The following is a 17,648-nucleotide window of genomic DNA, read 5'->3' as shown; positions in this document are numbered from 1 at the left end:
GGTAAAATAAAACAGATTGATTAACCAATTTTCTAGATACAGGCAGTCTGACACATAGACAGCCAAGACATACACATGGGTCTTGGAGAGGATCCTATATGGAGCTTCTAACACTAACAGAGAGAAATAAATGTTATTCCAAGATTCTGCGACCTAGGGAAACATAAGACCTGAAAAGTTATCTTCTGTGATGCAAATATTAACAAACTGTGTCCAGAAATCTATACTGACAGACAACCTGATTTCTTGGTAATCTCAAGAGAGTATTTTTCCACAGCTACACTATGACTGGGATCAGGTACATATAAAATAAGCCTGGACATATTTGCCTTCCCAGGACAAGTTAAATCTACTCAAGTCAGCTGGCTGACACTTTTATGGTACAGAAAAATGCTTTCCAAACAACTTCTTAATGAGCTTTTAGAATACTGCCTGTGATTCTGAGAAAAATTAAAACTGGAAACTATTAAGAAACTATATATATTTCTAAAATGTATCAGTAGCACAATTTTATAAGAAATCATTTGAATCTGTTCTGATACTTTTATTTAAGGGTCTAAAATTTTTTTTTACCTTCTGTGATTTACATATATTTGCCGATTTTATCTTCTGTGATTTACATACATTTGCTCAGGAGCTTAGGCTCCTAAAATGCTTTGTGAAACAGATCTATGCCCTAAATGGTATTTTAGATGCAATTAGAAGAAATCACTCAGCTAAAATGAGTAAATCTGTTGTATTATAAATTAATCTCATGCAATTATGGTTTGTTAAGTTAAAGTATACCTAAAAAGAGATTTGGCTTTTCCCTTATTTGTTGCAGTAAATACAAAACAAAACCATCATTTATTGAGTACTTCCACTGTGCCAGCCATTTCAGTAGATATATCATGAATATAGCCTCACTGAGATCTATGAAAGAGACAATTATTCCCATTTTCAGATATGTAACTGGAAGCACAAAAGACGTGAAATAATTTTCCTGACACTGAATAACTAAGCAGTGGCATAGCCAGAATTCAAATCAAGGTCTGTTTAACTCCAAAGCCCATGCACTTTCCACTGTACCAAATGGACTTCTATAATTCTAAAATGTCAAACCATTTTAAGAAAAAAGAAACAGGGAACTAGCCTCTATTTTCAGGTAGCATTGTTATTACACTATAAATCAAGATATCTGATTTGAGTATTGACACAAGTACCAAAAATGAAGAGAATATAAGTGATTCCTTGGTTCTTCTTCCTGTCACACTGACAGTTTAGAGGAAAAAAGGTGACATCAAAATATGTTGGTACTACTTACATTTTGGGCAAGAAAATTCTTTGTTGGGAAGGGATGTTCTGTGCACTGCAGGATGTTTAGCATCAGCCTTGACCTTTACCACACAAGATGCCAGTAGCACCCCTTCTAAATTATAGTCTTCATCAGTTATTTCTTAAAATATTTCTTAAAATATAACTAGGCAATCAGAACTGATGATACCCTGGTTAAAGTTTCTGTACAGTTGTTATCAGAACATTAAATAAACCTATATGCTTATGGTATACCTCCTACTGCATCAAAGCAGGCCTAGAACTTAAGTCTACTTTAGTTTAGGGTGTCTCTGGGTTCAGGAAGATTACAATCACGTCTAAACAATCTCATCAGAGTCATTCATGTTTAAGTATTCCCCAAATATATTGTTAGAACATCAGTAGTCAAACACTTGCAAAAAATCAATTAATGGTAAGAAGGTATAGTTTCTTCCCTCCCATTAAAATTCTTTTATTTATCTGAAAAGACATATTATTGTATTAAGAAAAAAATACCTGTGTCAGAAAGTTTCCGGGAAGATCATAGGTTTTACACAGTTCGGATATGGTTACCTGACCACTTTCCTGTAATTTATCATTTACCTCTTCTGCTAACCGATCCAAATAGTTCCTAATAGTTTAAAAAAAAAAAGGAAAAACCCAATTAGGAATAATAATTTTCCTCTATCTATTATGTCTAATTCCTGTTGCAATAAGGTATGCCTCAAAAGTAATGAATATGTTTAGGTAAACACCATTCATTACTCATATTCTGAAAATTTTCTTATCAATTTAACTAAATGTAAGGTTAATCAAATAATAAATGCTGAAATTGTTTTCAACAATTAAAATTCTGCAATCATTTTCATTAATATTTTTGGAAAAATTCTGCTTTCAGAGTTAAACTCATACAGGAAAGATGATAAAAAATTATGTTTTGTGTCGCTTTAAAACAACAGAAAAAAATAAAAGTTATATTATTTCCAAGTACTCCACACAAGTAAGCACTTACTTTTTAAGTACAATGATCCTTACAATGAAAATCAGCACTAAGAGTTCTAAACAAAATGCTGAAGTGGCCACAACTGTTCTAAATTTAAGTATAAATTTACTTACAAAAAAAGAAAACAAAAAAGTGTCCTTAAATATCGTACATACTCATCTATCAGTTGTCCCAACACTAGCTGAACATGTCTTTCTGATTTAACAATGTCACCAATTCTATTTTCAATATGAGTCAGATCCACATTAATCGCCTGGAAAATAAGTACAAATTCTATTAGTGATAAGTTCATACTGTTTAAGTTTGAAATTACATATTTAGAACTTTAAAAAAAAACTTACTTATCCTTAGGTGAATTTCAAATTGATATGAAATATTATAACAAGTCTCAAATAAAAAATTAGAGGCTTGTTGCTTATTTACTTTGATTTCTGAACAAGTACATTTTCACTTGCTAAGAAAGTTCGTATTAAGAAGTTACACCATTTCAGGGGTCTTTTCTCCTCCAGAGTCCCTCCTGGAGCCTGGGGAGTCTGGTGGGGCGCAACAGGCAAGTCCCAACCTGCCAGAGATCACACAGTGAGTTGGTGAGTCTGCGACCCAAACCACCCGTTGCCTCGGAGCAGTCGCCAGACTGCCGCCCCACAGGCAGCCACTTGGCCCAAGGATCAACCCAGCCCTGGCTCTCTCGCTCAGGAGAGGCTCTGCAGGCCAGAATTCAGGGGATCAAGTTGGCCCATGCATCTCAGCTCCTGCTGTGGTTCTCAGGCTTGCTAAGACGTCAGCCAAACCTGCTGTTGGCTTCGTGAACAAGGCTTCTCGGCAGATCCTGGCTGGTGGTTCTGAGCTGGGAGGTAGGTGTAGATGGGCCCCTGGGCTGAACAGTTAAAGTTTGTCAGGCAGAGTAAATTGGAGCTTTGTGTTCCCTAGACACTTCAAGGACAAAGCTAATGGCAGGAGCTGAGCTCTGCCAGAATAGAGATAAGATGACCACATCTATCACTCCTGAGGTCAAGGAGACCTCCCTGACTGCACATGTGCAGAAAGACTCCTTGGGGGTCAAAAAGGGAGGCGCGCTACCCCATAATAGGTGCTGTCAATGTCCCATAGGCTGCTGCGCTGGAATCCATCTTGGCAAAAAGATGCACCTGCATATGGAGAAGCACCCTGGGTCAGGTCAGAGGTTGGAAACGAAGCAAGATGACTGGCCAGAGAAAAACAAACACCTGGAAAAACTCCCTCCATATAAGTGATTTAAATCACCTCTCTGGTGTGCTCCTCATTAGGGAGGATGCCTGCACTCTTCTCTGGGTGCATATTTTTGCTTTGCTCTAAATAAACTGGTTCTTTGTTCTCTTTGCACATACTGTGCTTCCAATAAATCTTGTGCCTGCTTTACAATGTCTTTTTGTGAATTTTTTCTCTCAAGAAGACAAGGACCAAGGTCCTCTCACCTGCCGACGTCGTCTGGTGCCGTGACTTGGATTGCTTCCAAGGTAACTTGCACGTCTTGCTCAACTATGGCTAGAGACCTCTGCTTGCACTATCTTCCTTAGCTTCTCTTTTGGCCTGCACCTTTCTTTCCTACTTTTCTTGCACATAAGGGTCTGTTTTTCACTACATATTTTCACACCCTCCTGGGAGAAGATCTTTTGCTTTTTATTTCTAAACTGCCAATGCTGTCTTTGTCAGGCTGAGTGCACAGGCTCCCTGAGGTCTTATCTTTGTTACAAAAAACACCAGGGCATGACTTTGGAAATAATTATGTTTCCCAACTCCAATTCTTCCAAGAGTTCCTCCTTTTACCTCTCGGACCCCCCAACCCCTCAAGCTTTGGCAGCCCTTACACTGCTACGGACAGCCTATTGGGCTGGCCAATTCCCAGCAGATAATGTCATAAATTTTACAAATGCTCAACCCCGAGGAGTACATCCCAGTAGGAAATCTTGTTATAGGACATAGGGGAGATCTGATGTCTACAAAGCTTAAGGGAAAACCGGCAACCACTCTGCACTGGTTCAAATGTCCACCCCAGGTAAGAAGGGAGGGCACCCTGTGCAAGAAACCAAAGCTGACCAGAGATGTCTGGTTAGAAATCAGTGGGGGAGTACAGGATGCTCCAAAGCCCATCAGCATTAAGATCGAAAGACATTCAGAGGACACTCTGAATCTCCTCCAGGTGCCTCCTAGTAATGTTTCCAGGATGCTGGACTTCATTTCTAGGAGCACTGTTCTCAGTTGCAGGTTATTCAACATGGGAGGATCTCCTTCTAAACCAAAAAAAAAACACCCCTCAGAAACGCTCCCAGGGCACTAAGTTCTTTTTGTTCTTTCTGTCCACTTTTAGTCATAAACACCATGAAAGGTATCCCTGGGACAACAATGTATCAGCCAGTCTGCCTCTGTCATTAGGGCCAATTTGAGCACTCTTTGGTCTAAATTCTAGCTATGAAACTATGAATACAGAAAAAGATGATTTTTTTTTGACACTGTGTGGCCACAATACTCTTTAGACCCCAGAAAAAACTGGTTAAGATAAAACCCTTTTGAAATTGCAAAACTGGTTCTTTCTGCATATGCAATTAGAGAAAGCTAGCTTGTTAAAATACTTTTTTTCAGAATTCTGATCCTGAGAGAACAAAAATACGCCTAGGAGAAAGCCTGAAGTTAACTCTTATCATGTCCTTGAGAGACAAACACAGCCCACTTTGCCTGAGACTTCAGCCTTGGGTTAATTAGTAGAACTTCAAGCCAAGGGGAAAAAAAAGCAAAGAGGCATTTTAAACCTCAAGCAGAAACTGTGAGATCTCTGTCTGTCTGGATTTATGTATATCTCAGTATATGTCTCTGTCTGTGGATAATATTGCTGAGGCTAATTCGTAAATGAACTCTATTTAATTGGCTGAAAGAAAAGTAAGTGCTTATAAATCAAACAATTCTATATATAAGAGAAACTAAGCTAAACAAATTTCAGGTTCACATGATCTGGGAAATATTCAGTATTGAATTGATATCTGACATGTCTTTAGAGTCATCAATATTAAGTATAATACCTTTGTTTTACCTAGGTTTACTGACAGTCATTAAGTTCACACTGTATCTGTTACATTTGTCAACAAGAGAATTAACTTGGTATGGGATAAAAGCTTTTGAGTAAACAGTGTGGGAATAATTGTTTTAGTTTTTCCAGATTTTTGGTACCTTGAAACTTTAGTTTTGCTAAATCAAGTCAAATGATAAAAAATCATTAAACGTCTAAATCATTTTTAAGATAAAATACTGAAATATTGATTGTGGAACAAATCTAAATTCACCTACTTTTGTCTTCTCGCAAGAGGGAAACTAAAGATGTTTGGGTTTATCAGACACATGCCTTGTACTACATTGAGAAAAGAAACTGTGCTTTGGGAAAATGCATGTTTTTAGAGGTTATGGAATATATTAAGTTTGCTAATCAGGAAATACCAATACGACAAACAGTTCACAATTGCTTTCTTCTTGGTTTTCACTAGAGGTTAAGGTTTTTAAGGGTTAACAAGTATAATACGTAATTAAAGCTACTAAAATGATAAGGGAAGCATTTCACTGTGTGAAGCAAGCAGAATATATGTTGTCGGTGATAGAAGATATGAAGACTGGAATTTAGTTTTCTCTCTGTTAAGAGAACAAAGTTTTCTTGGAATGCTGCTTTTGATAAGAGACTGTGTTAATTTCTTTGTCTTTAGGTGATTTGTATTTGCTTTTGAAATCTTTTGTTACTTTGGTTGAGTAAATAAGTATTATTTCACAATGATCTATGATTCTATTTGACTGTTTTAAAACTTTTTGATATTTTTTTGATATTTTTTAACAAACTTCCCAAGTGTCAAATTCTAATTAAAGTTCTTCTGACCTCCAGCTAACTTCAAGGCACTTCACAGGGCCTCTGAGGCATCTCAGAAAAATATTACACTAACTGGGATTATCTGACAGATTAAATTACAGGAGGAACATTGTCAAATAAAAGGTAACAATGACAGAATCTGTAAAGATCATGACACATGTAGATAAAGTTCACTCTGCTTCTACAAAGATTAACCCCTGACTGTCAGACTCTGCCATCCTGATGTCCTTGTAACATGGCAATGGTCTACTCCTAAATCAGGGAACTTAAAATGGGTAAACAATAGCTGTAAATTAAACAGGGTTATGGGAAATCCAAGATGGCCACCTGGCTTTTCCCAGCTCCCTGGCAAACTCCATTTTTACTTGATGGGTTAAAGCCTTCCCTGGCTACAGGGCTGATGCCCTCACAATGAAAAGGAAATGGTTAAAAAATGTGTTTTCCACTTGGGGTATACTTTCTTCAACCTCCAGTGATCGAGACACCCACTTCACTAGACAAATCATATAAGCCTTAACACAAACTTCTTGAAATTATCACTGTAACTATCATCCTCAATCATCAGGCAAGGTCAACAAAACTAATGGAAAAAGTGGACTCAAACAGAACAAAAATTAATTACATGGGATTAAAGGAACTGGTAAATATGATTAATTTTTATGACTCTGACATATTACCAACTTCTAATCTTTGTTTTTCAGATACAGAAAAGCCCTTCTCCTCAAGCTACTTATGGCTTACAACAATTTGGTAATTTACACCTGAGGATAAAATTAAAACATTTTTCTCTTTGCCTGGTCCCTCCAGAAATTGGAGATCCTTGGGTTATGAACAGCCTTATCAGGTAAATAAAAAAGACTGCCTCCTGACATGTAAAGGAATCTCAAAATACTTTAGGGACCTCTAGAAGACAGAAATCCACCTAAGCAAAATCTGATGGCAGGCCTTTGGCATGGCTTTCTTGGCCTTGAGAGGCCTTTTGGGAATTTAGTCTGAGACTCCTGAGGAGTTACACCAGAGTCAGTATGGAGGAGCCTATGCTGTCAATGGACCAAACTTATTTTGAAAACAAATTGATCTTGGCTGTGTTTGGTGGAAATGAGGGCATTTTAGAAAAAGGATTATGTTTCACTAAATATTAAATTCTAGTTTTGTTAATTAAGGCCTGTGTCTACTAAGACTCACTTCCCAGATAGTTCCTTGCTGTTAACATTATATTGTTACAAAATTTAATTAAATTATTAAAGGGACATTCTAAGTTTCTTTCTGAAGCCTAACTTCATAATCAACCTTTGGATAAAGGTCACATACTCCATGATCTACAACCTGGAGATTAACACCAGGCTATGATCATTTAAGTTTAAAGGAACAATTAGACTATACTAAGGATAACCAGCCTAGTAACATTAGGAAATTAGGCTGAACGTCTTATGGACAATGCCAATGTATATAATTTCCCTTAAAGATACGAAGTGGTACAAAACAGACTAAGACAGACAACTTGGGGATGTACTAGGCTGCACCTAATGTAAGTTCTTGACTTAAACCCTTACTTCTGACCTTACTAATACTGCTAGCTATATTATTTTTTATTGCCTGTTTTACAAAATTGTTGTTTCTTACATTACCAAATGTATGACTGATCTCTGATAAAATGATGATATATATAGTCTCATACGAAATCAATGACTGTTAGTGTAACTCTAGATATGGGAGGAAGCAACAAAAGGGAATATTTTCCTGGATCATAAGAGACTAGTAAGACAGGTGGTCCAAAGACTTTTGGCTACTGATAACAAGGCCTCGTCCAGTAATAAATAGCACAGTGAGTGGCCTGTCAGCAAAATCTTCACCAGACCTGGGAATGAACATTCCTAGCACCATGGTACAAAATGGTCATAAAATGCCGCCCAAACCATGTTCAAATTTATGATTATAAAGGGCCCTGCCAACTGGAAACTGGCACTCGCCATCTACCTCTACAAGGATTAAATCATGAGCTGCTTCAGCTGCTGACCTTCAACATCCCATGAAAAGAGTTCGGAATGGAAATCAGAAATGAGGCACTCTGTGCTCTGGGAAAAAGTGACAGAACAGGCCTTCAGATAGTTAGATATTTTCAGGTAAGGATATTTTTGATCCCTAATTCTTGCCTCTTCTCATACCTAGAAAAACATTAAAATCATTAACGGTGACATCTGCTTTGGCTATTAAGGGAAAAATTACAATTAAAAGTCAAAAAGTCAGCCATCCAAGGTAATACTAGGTGACACTATGGGCGTGATTTCAGAAAAGACTTTGTATTGCTGAGAACTTAAGTTTTACGAGCTGTGTCAAACTTGACGCCACCGGCCGTTCTCAGGACAATACCAGCTGACAGTTGGTAGCTACAACCTTACGTTTTCAAGGTCTCCTTTTGTAACTACTACATTTTTAAATAATAAAATTGCTTTAGATCATACATTAACAGAAAGAAGGGACATGTGTAGTGACCAACAGCTCCTGTTATTTATGTTTTAATAACACATCAAAGGTTAAAACCTACTTAGATAAAACTAGACAACTGGCTACGTGGCTACAGGTCTCCCCGAAGCACCAGGTCCATTTTGGGTCTCAGGTTTATTCTCCCGGAAAAAAAAATTAGATCTGTTTAGTCTATTAATGTTCAGGTTGTCAATCCTCCAACTCCTTCTAACTGGGACTGTAACACCTACAACAATCACTCTGGGTTAACAGAAAAGGACGTCAAAAATATATGACCAGGCCAAATGGTTCCATTCTTTGGACAGGATAAGCCAAGTACTGACTCTATCTGGACCCGTACCAAAACTGTTACCAAATGTAACCTGGTTCTTACTCCTGCTTGGGCCTCTGGTTACAATAATTCTTTTACTGATCTTTGGCCCTTGCCTTCTTTTAATCTACTTCTTCAGTTTGTTCTCTGCAACAGTTTCCCAGACAAGATGATGGTGATCCAGAGATTCCAGCCATTCCTTGAAACAGATCTTGCCAGAATAATAACAGAAGTCACCCTGGGGCCCCTTAATGAAACCTGGTGAGGGCTCCATGACCCCAAGTAGGTAGGGTCTATGAGCCCCTTGCCAGCCTAAAGAATCTATAGAGGAAAGACTGTTGCTGTTCATCCTCCCAATAAAGATTTCTTGGGGTTCACATCTCTCAGGGGGATTTGAGGTAGAAGGTAGACAGGCCCCTGGGCTGAAGAGCTAGAGTTTGTCAGGCAGAGTAATTGGAGGTTTGTATGCCCTAGACACTTCAAGGACAAAGTTAATGGCAGGAGCTGAGCTCTGCTGAAGTAATTAGATAAGATGACTGCATCTATCACTCCTGAGGTCAAGGAAACCTCCCTGACTGCACATGTGCAGAAAGACTCCTTGGGGGTCAAAAAGGAAGGGGCGCTGCCCCATAAAAGGTGCTGTCAATCTTCCATAGGCCTCTGTGCTGGAATCCACCTTGGCAAAAAGGTGCACACGCATATCAGGAAGGGCCCTGGGTCTGGTCAGAGGTGGGAAACGAAGCAAGATGACTGGCCAAAGGAAAACAAAGGCCCGGAAAAACTGCCTCCATATAAGTGATTTAAATCACCTCTCTGGTGTGCTCCTCATCAGGGAGAACGTCCACACTCTTCTCTGGGTGTGTATTTCTGCTTTGCTCTAAATAAATTGCTTCTTTGTTCTCTTTGCACATACTGTGCTTCCGATAAACTCTGTGCCTGCTTTACAGTGGAATTCTCTCTCCAAAAAAGACAAGGACCAAGGTCCTCTAACCTAACGACATCAGTTCTGCTCATTTTTGGAAGGTAGGGAAACAAGGTGGTGGAGTTGAAGGACGTGAGCTCACCTCTTCTCAAGAAAACACCAAAATCACAACTAACTGCTGAACAACTATCAACAAAAAACACTGGAATCTATCAAAAAGGGTATTCCACATCCAAAGACAAAGAAGGAGCCAGAAGGAGATGCCAGGAGGGGCGCTTTCTCAATATAATCAAACCCCGTACCCGCCAGGTGAATAATCCACAAACTGGATCCTCTGTTAGAGTTTCTCCCACAGAAGTGAGAGTTCTGATCCCCACGTCAGGCTCCCCAGCCTAGGGGTCTGGCATCAGGAGGAAGAGCCCCCAGAGCATTTGGCTTTGAAGGCCGGTGGGCTTGAGTGCAGGAGCTCCACAGGACTAGGGGAAATAGAGACTCCACACTTGGAGGGCACACACAAGGTTTCATATTCACTGGGACCCAGAGCAAAGCAGTGACTCCACAGTAGCCTGGGCCAGACCTACCTTAGGGTCCTGGAGGGTCTCCTAGGAAGGTGGGGGTCTGCTGTGGCCCACTGTGGGGACAAGGACACTGGTGGCAGAGGCCCCAGGGAATACTCCTCAGCATGAGCTCTTTTGGAGGTCGCCATTTTGGCACCAAGATCTGGCCCCACCCAACAGCCTGCAGGCTCCAGTGTTGGGACACCTCAGGCCAAACAACCAACAGGGTGGGACCACGCCCCATTCATCAACAGAAAGGCTACCTAACGTCCTGAGCCCACAACCACCTCTAGACACACCCCTTGACATGGCCCTGTCCACCAGAAGGGCAGGACCCAGCTCCACCCACCAGGGGGCAGGCACCAGTCCCTCCCACCAGGAAGACTGCACAAGCCCCTGAACCAACCTCACCCACCAGGAGGCAAACACCAGAAGCAAGGAGAACTACAATCCTGAAGCCTGTGGAATGGAAACCTCAAACACAGAAAGTTAAATAAAATGACATGGTAGAGAAATATGTTCCAGATAAAGGAATAAGATGAAGCCCCAGAAGGACAACTAAGTGAAGTGGAAATGGGCAATCTGCCTGAAAAAGAATTCAGAATAATGATAGCAAAGATGATCCAAGATCTCGGAAAAAGAATGAAGGCACAGACTGGGAAGATACAAGAAATGTTAAACGAGAGCTAGAAGATTTAAAGAACAAACAGAGATGAACAATACAATAACTGTGATGAAAAATACACTAGAAGCAATCAACAGCAGAATAAATGAGGCAGAAGAACACATAAGTGAGCTGGAAGATAGATTGGTGGAAATCACTGCTGTGGAAAAGAATAAAGAAAAAAGAATGAAAAGAAATGAGGACAACCTAAGACACCTCTGGGACAACATTAAATGTGCCAACATTCACATTATAGGGGTCCCAGAAGGAGGAGAGAGAGAAAGGGCATGAGAAGATATTTGAAGCGGTAACAGCCGAAAACTCCCCTAACACGAGAAAGGAAACACTCACTCAAGACCAGGAAGCGCAGAGTCCCTTACAGGATAAACCCAAGGAGGAACAAGCCAAGACACATACTGATCAAACCGAAGAATAAAAACCGTATGATAATCTCAATAGATGCAGAAAAAGCTTTTGACAAAATTCAACACACAGCTATGATAAAAACTCGTCAGAAAGTTGGGCATAGAGGGAACACACCTCAACATAATAAAGGCCATATACAACAAACCTACAGCTAGCATCATACTCAATGGGGAAAAGCTGAAAGCATTTCCTCTGAGATCAGAAACAAGATAAGGATGTCCACTCTCGCCACTTTTATTCAACATCGTTTTGGAAGTTCTAGCCATGGCAATCAGAGAAAAAAGAGAAATAAAAGGAATCCAAATTGGAAAGGAAGTAAAACTGTCACTGTTTGCGGATGAAATGACACTATACACAGAAAATCCTAAAGATGCTACCAGATAAGTAAAGCTCATCAAGGAAATTGGTAAAGTCACAGGATACAAAATTAAAATACAGAAATCTCTTGCTTTTCTATACACTGACAACGAAAGATCAGAACGAGAAATTAAGGGTACAATCCCATTTACCATTGCATCAAAAAGAATAAAATACCTAGGAATAAACCTACCTAAGGAGGCAAAAGACCCGTACTCTGAAAACTGTAAGATACTGATGAAAGAAATCAAAGATGACACAAACAGATGGAAAGATATATCATGCTCTTGGATTGGAAGAATCAGTATCGTCAAAATGACTATACTACCCAAGGCAATCTACAAATTCAATGCAATTCCTATCAAATTACCAATGGCATTTTTCACAAAACTAGAACAAAAAGTTTTACAATTTGTATGGAAATACAAAAGACTCCAAATAGCCAAAGCAATCCAGAGAAAGAAAAAGAGAGCTGGAGGAATCAGGCTCCTTGACTTCAGACTATACTACAGGTTACAGTCATCAAAACAGTATGGCACTGGCACAAAAAACAGAAATATAGATCAACAGAATAGTACAGAAAGCCCAGAAATAAACCCACACACTTATGGTCAATTCACCTATGACAAAGGAGGCAAGAATATACAATGGAGAAAAGACTATCTCTTCAGTAAGTGATGCTGGGAAACCTGGACAGCTACATGTAAAAGAATGAAATTAGAACACTCTCTAACATCATACACAAAAATAAACACAAAATGGATTAAAGACCTCAACGTAAGACTGGATACTATAAAACTCTTAGAGGAAAACATAGGCAGAACACTCTTTGACGTAAATTGCAGCAATATTTTCTTTTAACATCTTTATTGGAGTATAATTGCTTTACAATGTTGTGTTAGTTTCTGCTGTATAACAAAGTGAGTCAGCTATACATATACATATATCCCCTCCCTCTTGCGTCTCCCTCCCAGCAATATCTTTATGGATCTACCTCCTAGAGTAATGAAAATAAAAACAAAAATAGACATATGGCACCTAACTAAACTTAAAAGTTTTGCACAGCAAAGGAACCCATAAACAAAATGAAAAGGCAATCGACAGAATGGGAGAAAATATTTGCAAACGAAGTGGGTGACAAGGGATTAATCTCCAAAATATACAAACAGCTCATGTAACTCAATATCAAAAAAACAACCCAATCAAAAAATGGGCAGAAGATCTAAACAGACATTTCTCCATCAACATGCAGGTGGCCAAAACAACATGAAAATATGCTCAACATCACTAATTATTAGAGAATGCAAATCAAAACTACAATCAGGTATCACCTAATACTGGTCAGAATGGCCATCATCAAAAAGTCTACAAACAATATATGCTGGAGAGGCTATGGAGAAAAGGGAACCCTCCTACACTGTTGGTGGGAATGTGTATTGGTACAACCACTATGCAGAACCGTACGGAGATTCCTTAAAAAACTAAAAATAGAATTGCCATATGATCCAGCAATCCCACTCCTAGGCATACATCCGGAGAATACTATACTTGAAAAAGATACATGCACGGCAATGTTCACTGCAGCACTATGTACAATAGGTAAATTGCTTCCAATTAGGTTGGAAACCACCTAAATGTCCATCAACAGAGGAATGGATAAAGATGTGCTACATATATACAATGGAATAGTACTCAGCCATAAAAAAGAATGAAATAATGCCATCTGCAGCAACATGGACAGACCTAGAGATTATCACATTAAGTGGAGTATGTCAGACAGAGAAAGTCAATTATCATATGATATCACTTATATGAGGAATCTAAAAAAAAATGATACAAATGAAGTTATTTACAAAACAGAAACAGACTCAGAGCCTTTGAAAACAAACTTATGGTTACCAAAGGGGAAAAGTCAGGAGGAGGAATAAATTAGGAGTTTGGGATTAACATATACACATTACTATACGTAAAACAGATAATCAACAAGGATCTACTGTATAGCACAGGGAATGGTATTCAATATTCTGTAATAACCTATACAGGAAAATAATCTGAAAAAAAAACTATAAATCAACTATACTCCAGTATAAAATAAAAATTAAAAGATATACCATTTCACACAAAATTTGCCAGTTTCTTGTATATACTGTAGTGTACCTTACTGATGACATGTATACCTGTATTTTCTAAAAATATCTACATTTCTTTTACTTCCACATATTAAAAACAAACAAACAGGAAACCGGTAATTTTTCTCCCAAAATTACATAAATTCTGTAATTACATAAAATGACAACTATGAGTTTATTTCATAAAGAATAAAGAATAAGCAAGTCAACTGAGAAAGAAGAACTTATTAAACTGATTCAATATATGTCAGTGAGGGTTATGTAATTATTTCTTCACAAACACAAAACATGATACCAGTACCAAGGAATACTTAGGGCACTGAAAAAATTAATGTTGAGGAATCAAAGTAAAAACTATTATAAAGTTGAAATTTACCTGTTGCAGATCAACAATGTTTACTCGACCTTTAAAGAAAAGACATTCATTTATTTTACATTATGTGTTACGTACATACCAGCCAAAAACTGTAAATTCCAACAGATTTATGTTTTGCACCGTCAACGTCCTCCTTCTACAAAGGACACAGGGCTGCGATAATTAATGTCTTCAAAAGCAAACCATTAGCTGAATAAATTTTCATGACTTAAGGTACAGACAACAGTTTATTTTCAAAGTTCCATCTGTCATATCAGGCCAATTAGAGAATCAGCTGATACACGGTTTAGCCAGATATACAGGGGTTATTTACCTCCCTTTGCAATTTTATCTACTGTGACCAAAGAGATACAACTAAATTCAGGTAAACTTTTTTCAATTATTTGAAACTGGTAGGTTACCACTTATTAGCTAAAGAATATCTGTTAAGTATTCCAAATTATAGCTAATATTTTATTAGGACTATGCAGGAAGATAAAAAACAAACACCAAGGGTATATCTAACGACATCTAATGAGTTGTTTTCACAGATGCATCTAATCTAATCAACGTGTTCAAATTTGCTCAGTAATTTGTTCAAATTTCAAAAAGAAAAAGGAAACAAAAACTTTTTTGTATGCTTGTAATAGTATTTCCTACAAACAGATGTAGCACGCTATTACATTGATTCCTAATTTGCAAATACTTAAAGTTTAAAAAAGAGCATGGTAGTACAACCTTGATTTTCAACAATCTATACTTTAAAATCTCTATTTCCTCTTCATAATTATCACCTGGTAAGAGGCAGCTAAGTATCCACCCCTGAGTCACCCAATAAATTCATGAACTGTGAAAAGAAACAGCTGATTAATTCACACACAGAACACATAACTCAAAATAAAAAAAAATGCTTTTTTTTTTTTTTTTTTTGCGGTACGCGGGCCTCTCACTGTTGTGGCCTCTCCCATTGCGGAGCACAGGCTCCGGACGTGCAGGCTCAGCGGCCATGGCTCACGGGCCCAGCCGCTCCGCGGCATATGGGATCTTCCCGGACCGGGGCACAAACCCGTGTCCCCTGCATCGGCAGGCGGACTCTCAACCACTGCGCCACGAGGGAAGCCCAAAAATGCTATTTTTAAAGTGACAATATTTGACTTCATTTAAATTATACGATCAGGTTTACCTAAACCTATTAAAAATATTAAGGCTGATCACCATATTAACAATTGAAAGGGTGTCCTATAACCTCCAAATCACTTATGATGTATAGTTTTAAGGGTTTCCCCCCCTTCCAAAGAACCAGAAGAAAAAAACTAAGGAATTACTTACCACCTCGAACATGTAACTCATCTCTCATTTCTTTACTAATTTGGGCTGGAGTAATATATTCCTTCCCATCAAGTGTGTGAACTACTTCTAGCTGTTTCTGAGCAATCAATTTATTCACGATCTCAATGCAATTCCGCTCTGACAACCTGAGGGAAACAAAAGTTAACTTTTAAAAATGCATTTGATACATTCAGTGCATAATATGATTAAGAAAACGTATGAAAATGGGCTTTTAAAAAGGTTTGGGTAGTCATTAGGTTCTATATTACAAAATCTGTATCTTTTATTAGTATAATACTAATTCAATAAATTAAAAAAAGTTCTAGGGAGTAAACAGGTTTACACGAACTTAAATCATGTAGTTCATTGTTACAAATCTTTCTATTACAGATTTCAAGTTTGCTCTCTCTTCTAGGCCTGCTTCTAATCTTCAAATCTGAAAAATTAGGACATGTAATTTACATAAGGGAAAAAACTGCCCTACTTTTATTTCAATTTTCAATTTAGCTTCAGTTAAAAAAAAAACCAAAATTTTCTTTTATTGAATGCATTATTGTCTCATTCATGCAACTCATCTGTAGGTAGGAGATAGGGAAAACACGTTAAGTGTCCTAGTTTGCTCGCACTGATACAAAACACAGCATCAAGGGATTAAAGTCTTCAGCCCCAGAAGAAACAAGACAAGGAATAGTCAACGGATAAAAAAGGGTTCTACTAGCTTTTTACGTGCTCGGTAATGGTAAAAAGCAGAGTTAGGGTGCTTTTCAGGACACCCCCCCGCAAAGGTTAGTGGGTTTGTAGGAAATATCAGTGTCCGGAGTCCCTAAAAATGACAGATAAGACCCTGGTTCTGGCCTAGGACATCTGTTCTGGTGAATAAAAAGGCAAAATGTTTAAAGGGTCAACAGAGTATTTGCAAAGTACTGTACTTTGGGGTTAGCCTCTCCTTTCAAGCTCTAAGTCAGGAAGTGTATAACAGGCAATGACTTGCTGACGGTTAAGTAAGGGTTAGAGAGACGTTCTTAAGACAGCTCCAAGTCACCAGCCTCAGCTGTCGTGGGGGGAGGCCGCGCCTGCACCTGGCTGGGGCTTAAAGGGTGGGGGGATGTTCTCGGTCTCCCCGCGCCAGGTATTATACTGGCAGCCGCAATCTAGGCTTTGGGAGCGGGGGAGGGGGCGGGAACGCTGACAGCGGCTGGGAAGGTCCGGGGTCCAAGGCCTGGGGTTTGCGGCCTCAGATCTTGGCGTGGCCGCCCTGGGGCTATTTTGGACTCCACAAAGGAGAGGGAGAGTCAGGCACCTCTGCGTGGCCTCTGTGAACTGCGCCCGCTGGAAGTCTGCCGCCAACCGCCTAATCTCTTCCCAAGCGTCCGCCATCTCAGCCCTACTCGCCAAGCAGCCGGCCACCAGTAGACACGTCAGCCGAAAAGCCACGGGAGCCGGGGCGGAACGGGCCGCGCAGAGGGACAAGAGACTCCTCCCCGACGCAGCTACGAAACGCGTGCGGCCGGCGCAGGCATGGGCGGGGCCCGAAAGGCCTCAGCCCCGCCCACCCCGCGCGGGAGGTTTGTCCTCGGCTATGGAAGCCTGGCGGGGACTGCTGAGAGCTAGGCCGCGAGGTCTCTGCCCGGCCGCGGATGGGTTGCAGGAAAGCCAAGTTAATAAAGTGTTACTTTAGGTCTTTGTTTGCATTATCCCTAATGTTTTTGGCGCAGTGTAATCAAATTAACCACTCTTCTTTTTTTTTCTGCCTCCCCTTTGTTTTATTTTTGGGAGGGGGGTGAGGAAGAGATGTGCCGGGGCCTGCAGTTAGCATCCCCTCTTCTCTAGCTATTAAGGAAGGGCAATCCCATTTGTATAGGGAATCATGCTTATTTATTTATTTTTTTTAATTTTTTTTTTGGCGGTACGCGGGCCTCTCATTGTTGTGGCCTCT

The 17,648-nt window shown here is 39.4% G+C and overlaps 1 protein-coding gene across 2 annotated transcripts in view; it reads right to left on the bottom strand.

Annotated features, from left to right (window-relative positions):
* UFL1 (UFM1 specific ligase 1) overlaps positions 1–17,158 on the bottom strand; it is a 51,682-nt gene extending 34,524 nt beyond the window's left edge. The window contains exons 1-5 of one of the 2 annotated variants that reach the window (XM_030883008.2): positions 17,013–17,158; positions 15,713–15,858; positions 14,405–14,433; positions 2,452–2,549; positions 1,810–1,924 (exon numbers count right to left, since the gene is read on the bottom strand). In XM_030883008.2, coding sequence (XP_030738868.1) covers positions 1,810–1,924; positions 2,452–2,549; positions 14,405–14,433; positions 15,713–15,858; positions 17,013–17,089 — 465 coding nt within the window. In that variant the 5' untranslated portion in view covers positions 17,090–17,158. The remainder of the gene's footprint in view (positions 1–1,809; positions 1,925–2,451; positions 2,550–14,404; positions 14,434–15,712; positions 15,859–17,012) is intronic. The other variant, XM_070043442.1, reaches the window with a different exon arrangement.
* Between the last annotated feature and the right edge of the window lie 490 nt (positions 17,159–17,648).

This window comes from Globicephala melas, chromosome 14, assembly GCF_963455315.2.
Source record: "Globicephala melas chromosome 14, mGloMel1.2, whole genome shotgun sequence".
Classification (NCBI taxonomy): Eukaryota; Metazoa; Chordata; class Mammalia; order Artiodactyla; family Delphinidae; genus Globicephala; species Globicephala melas.
This window is presented reverse-complemented; position numbering and strand designations above follow the sequence as displayed.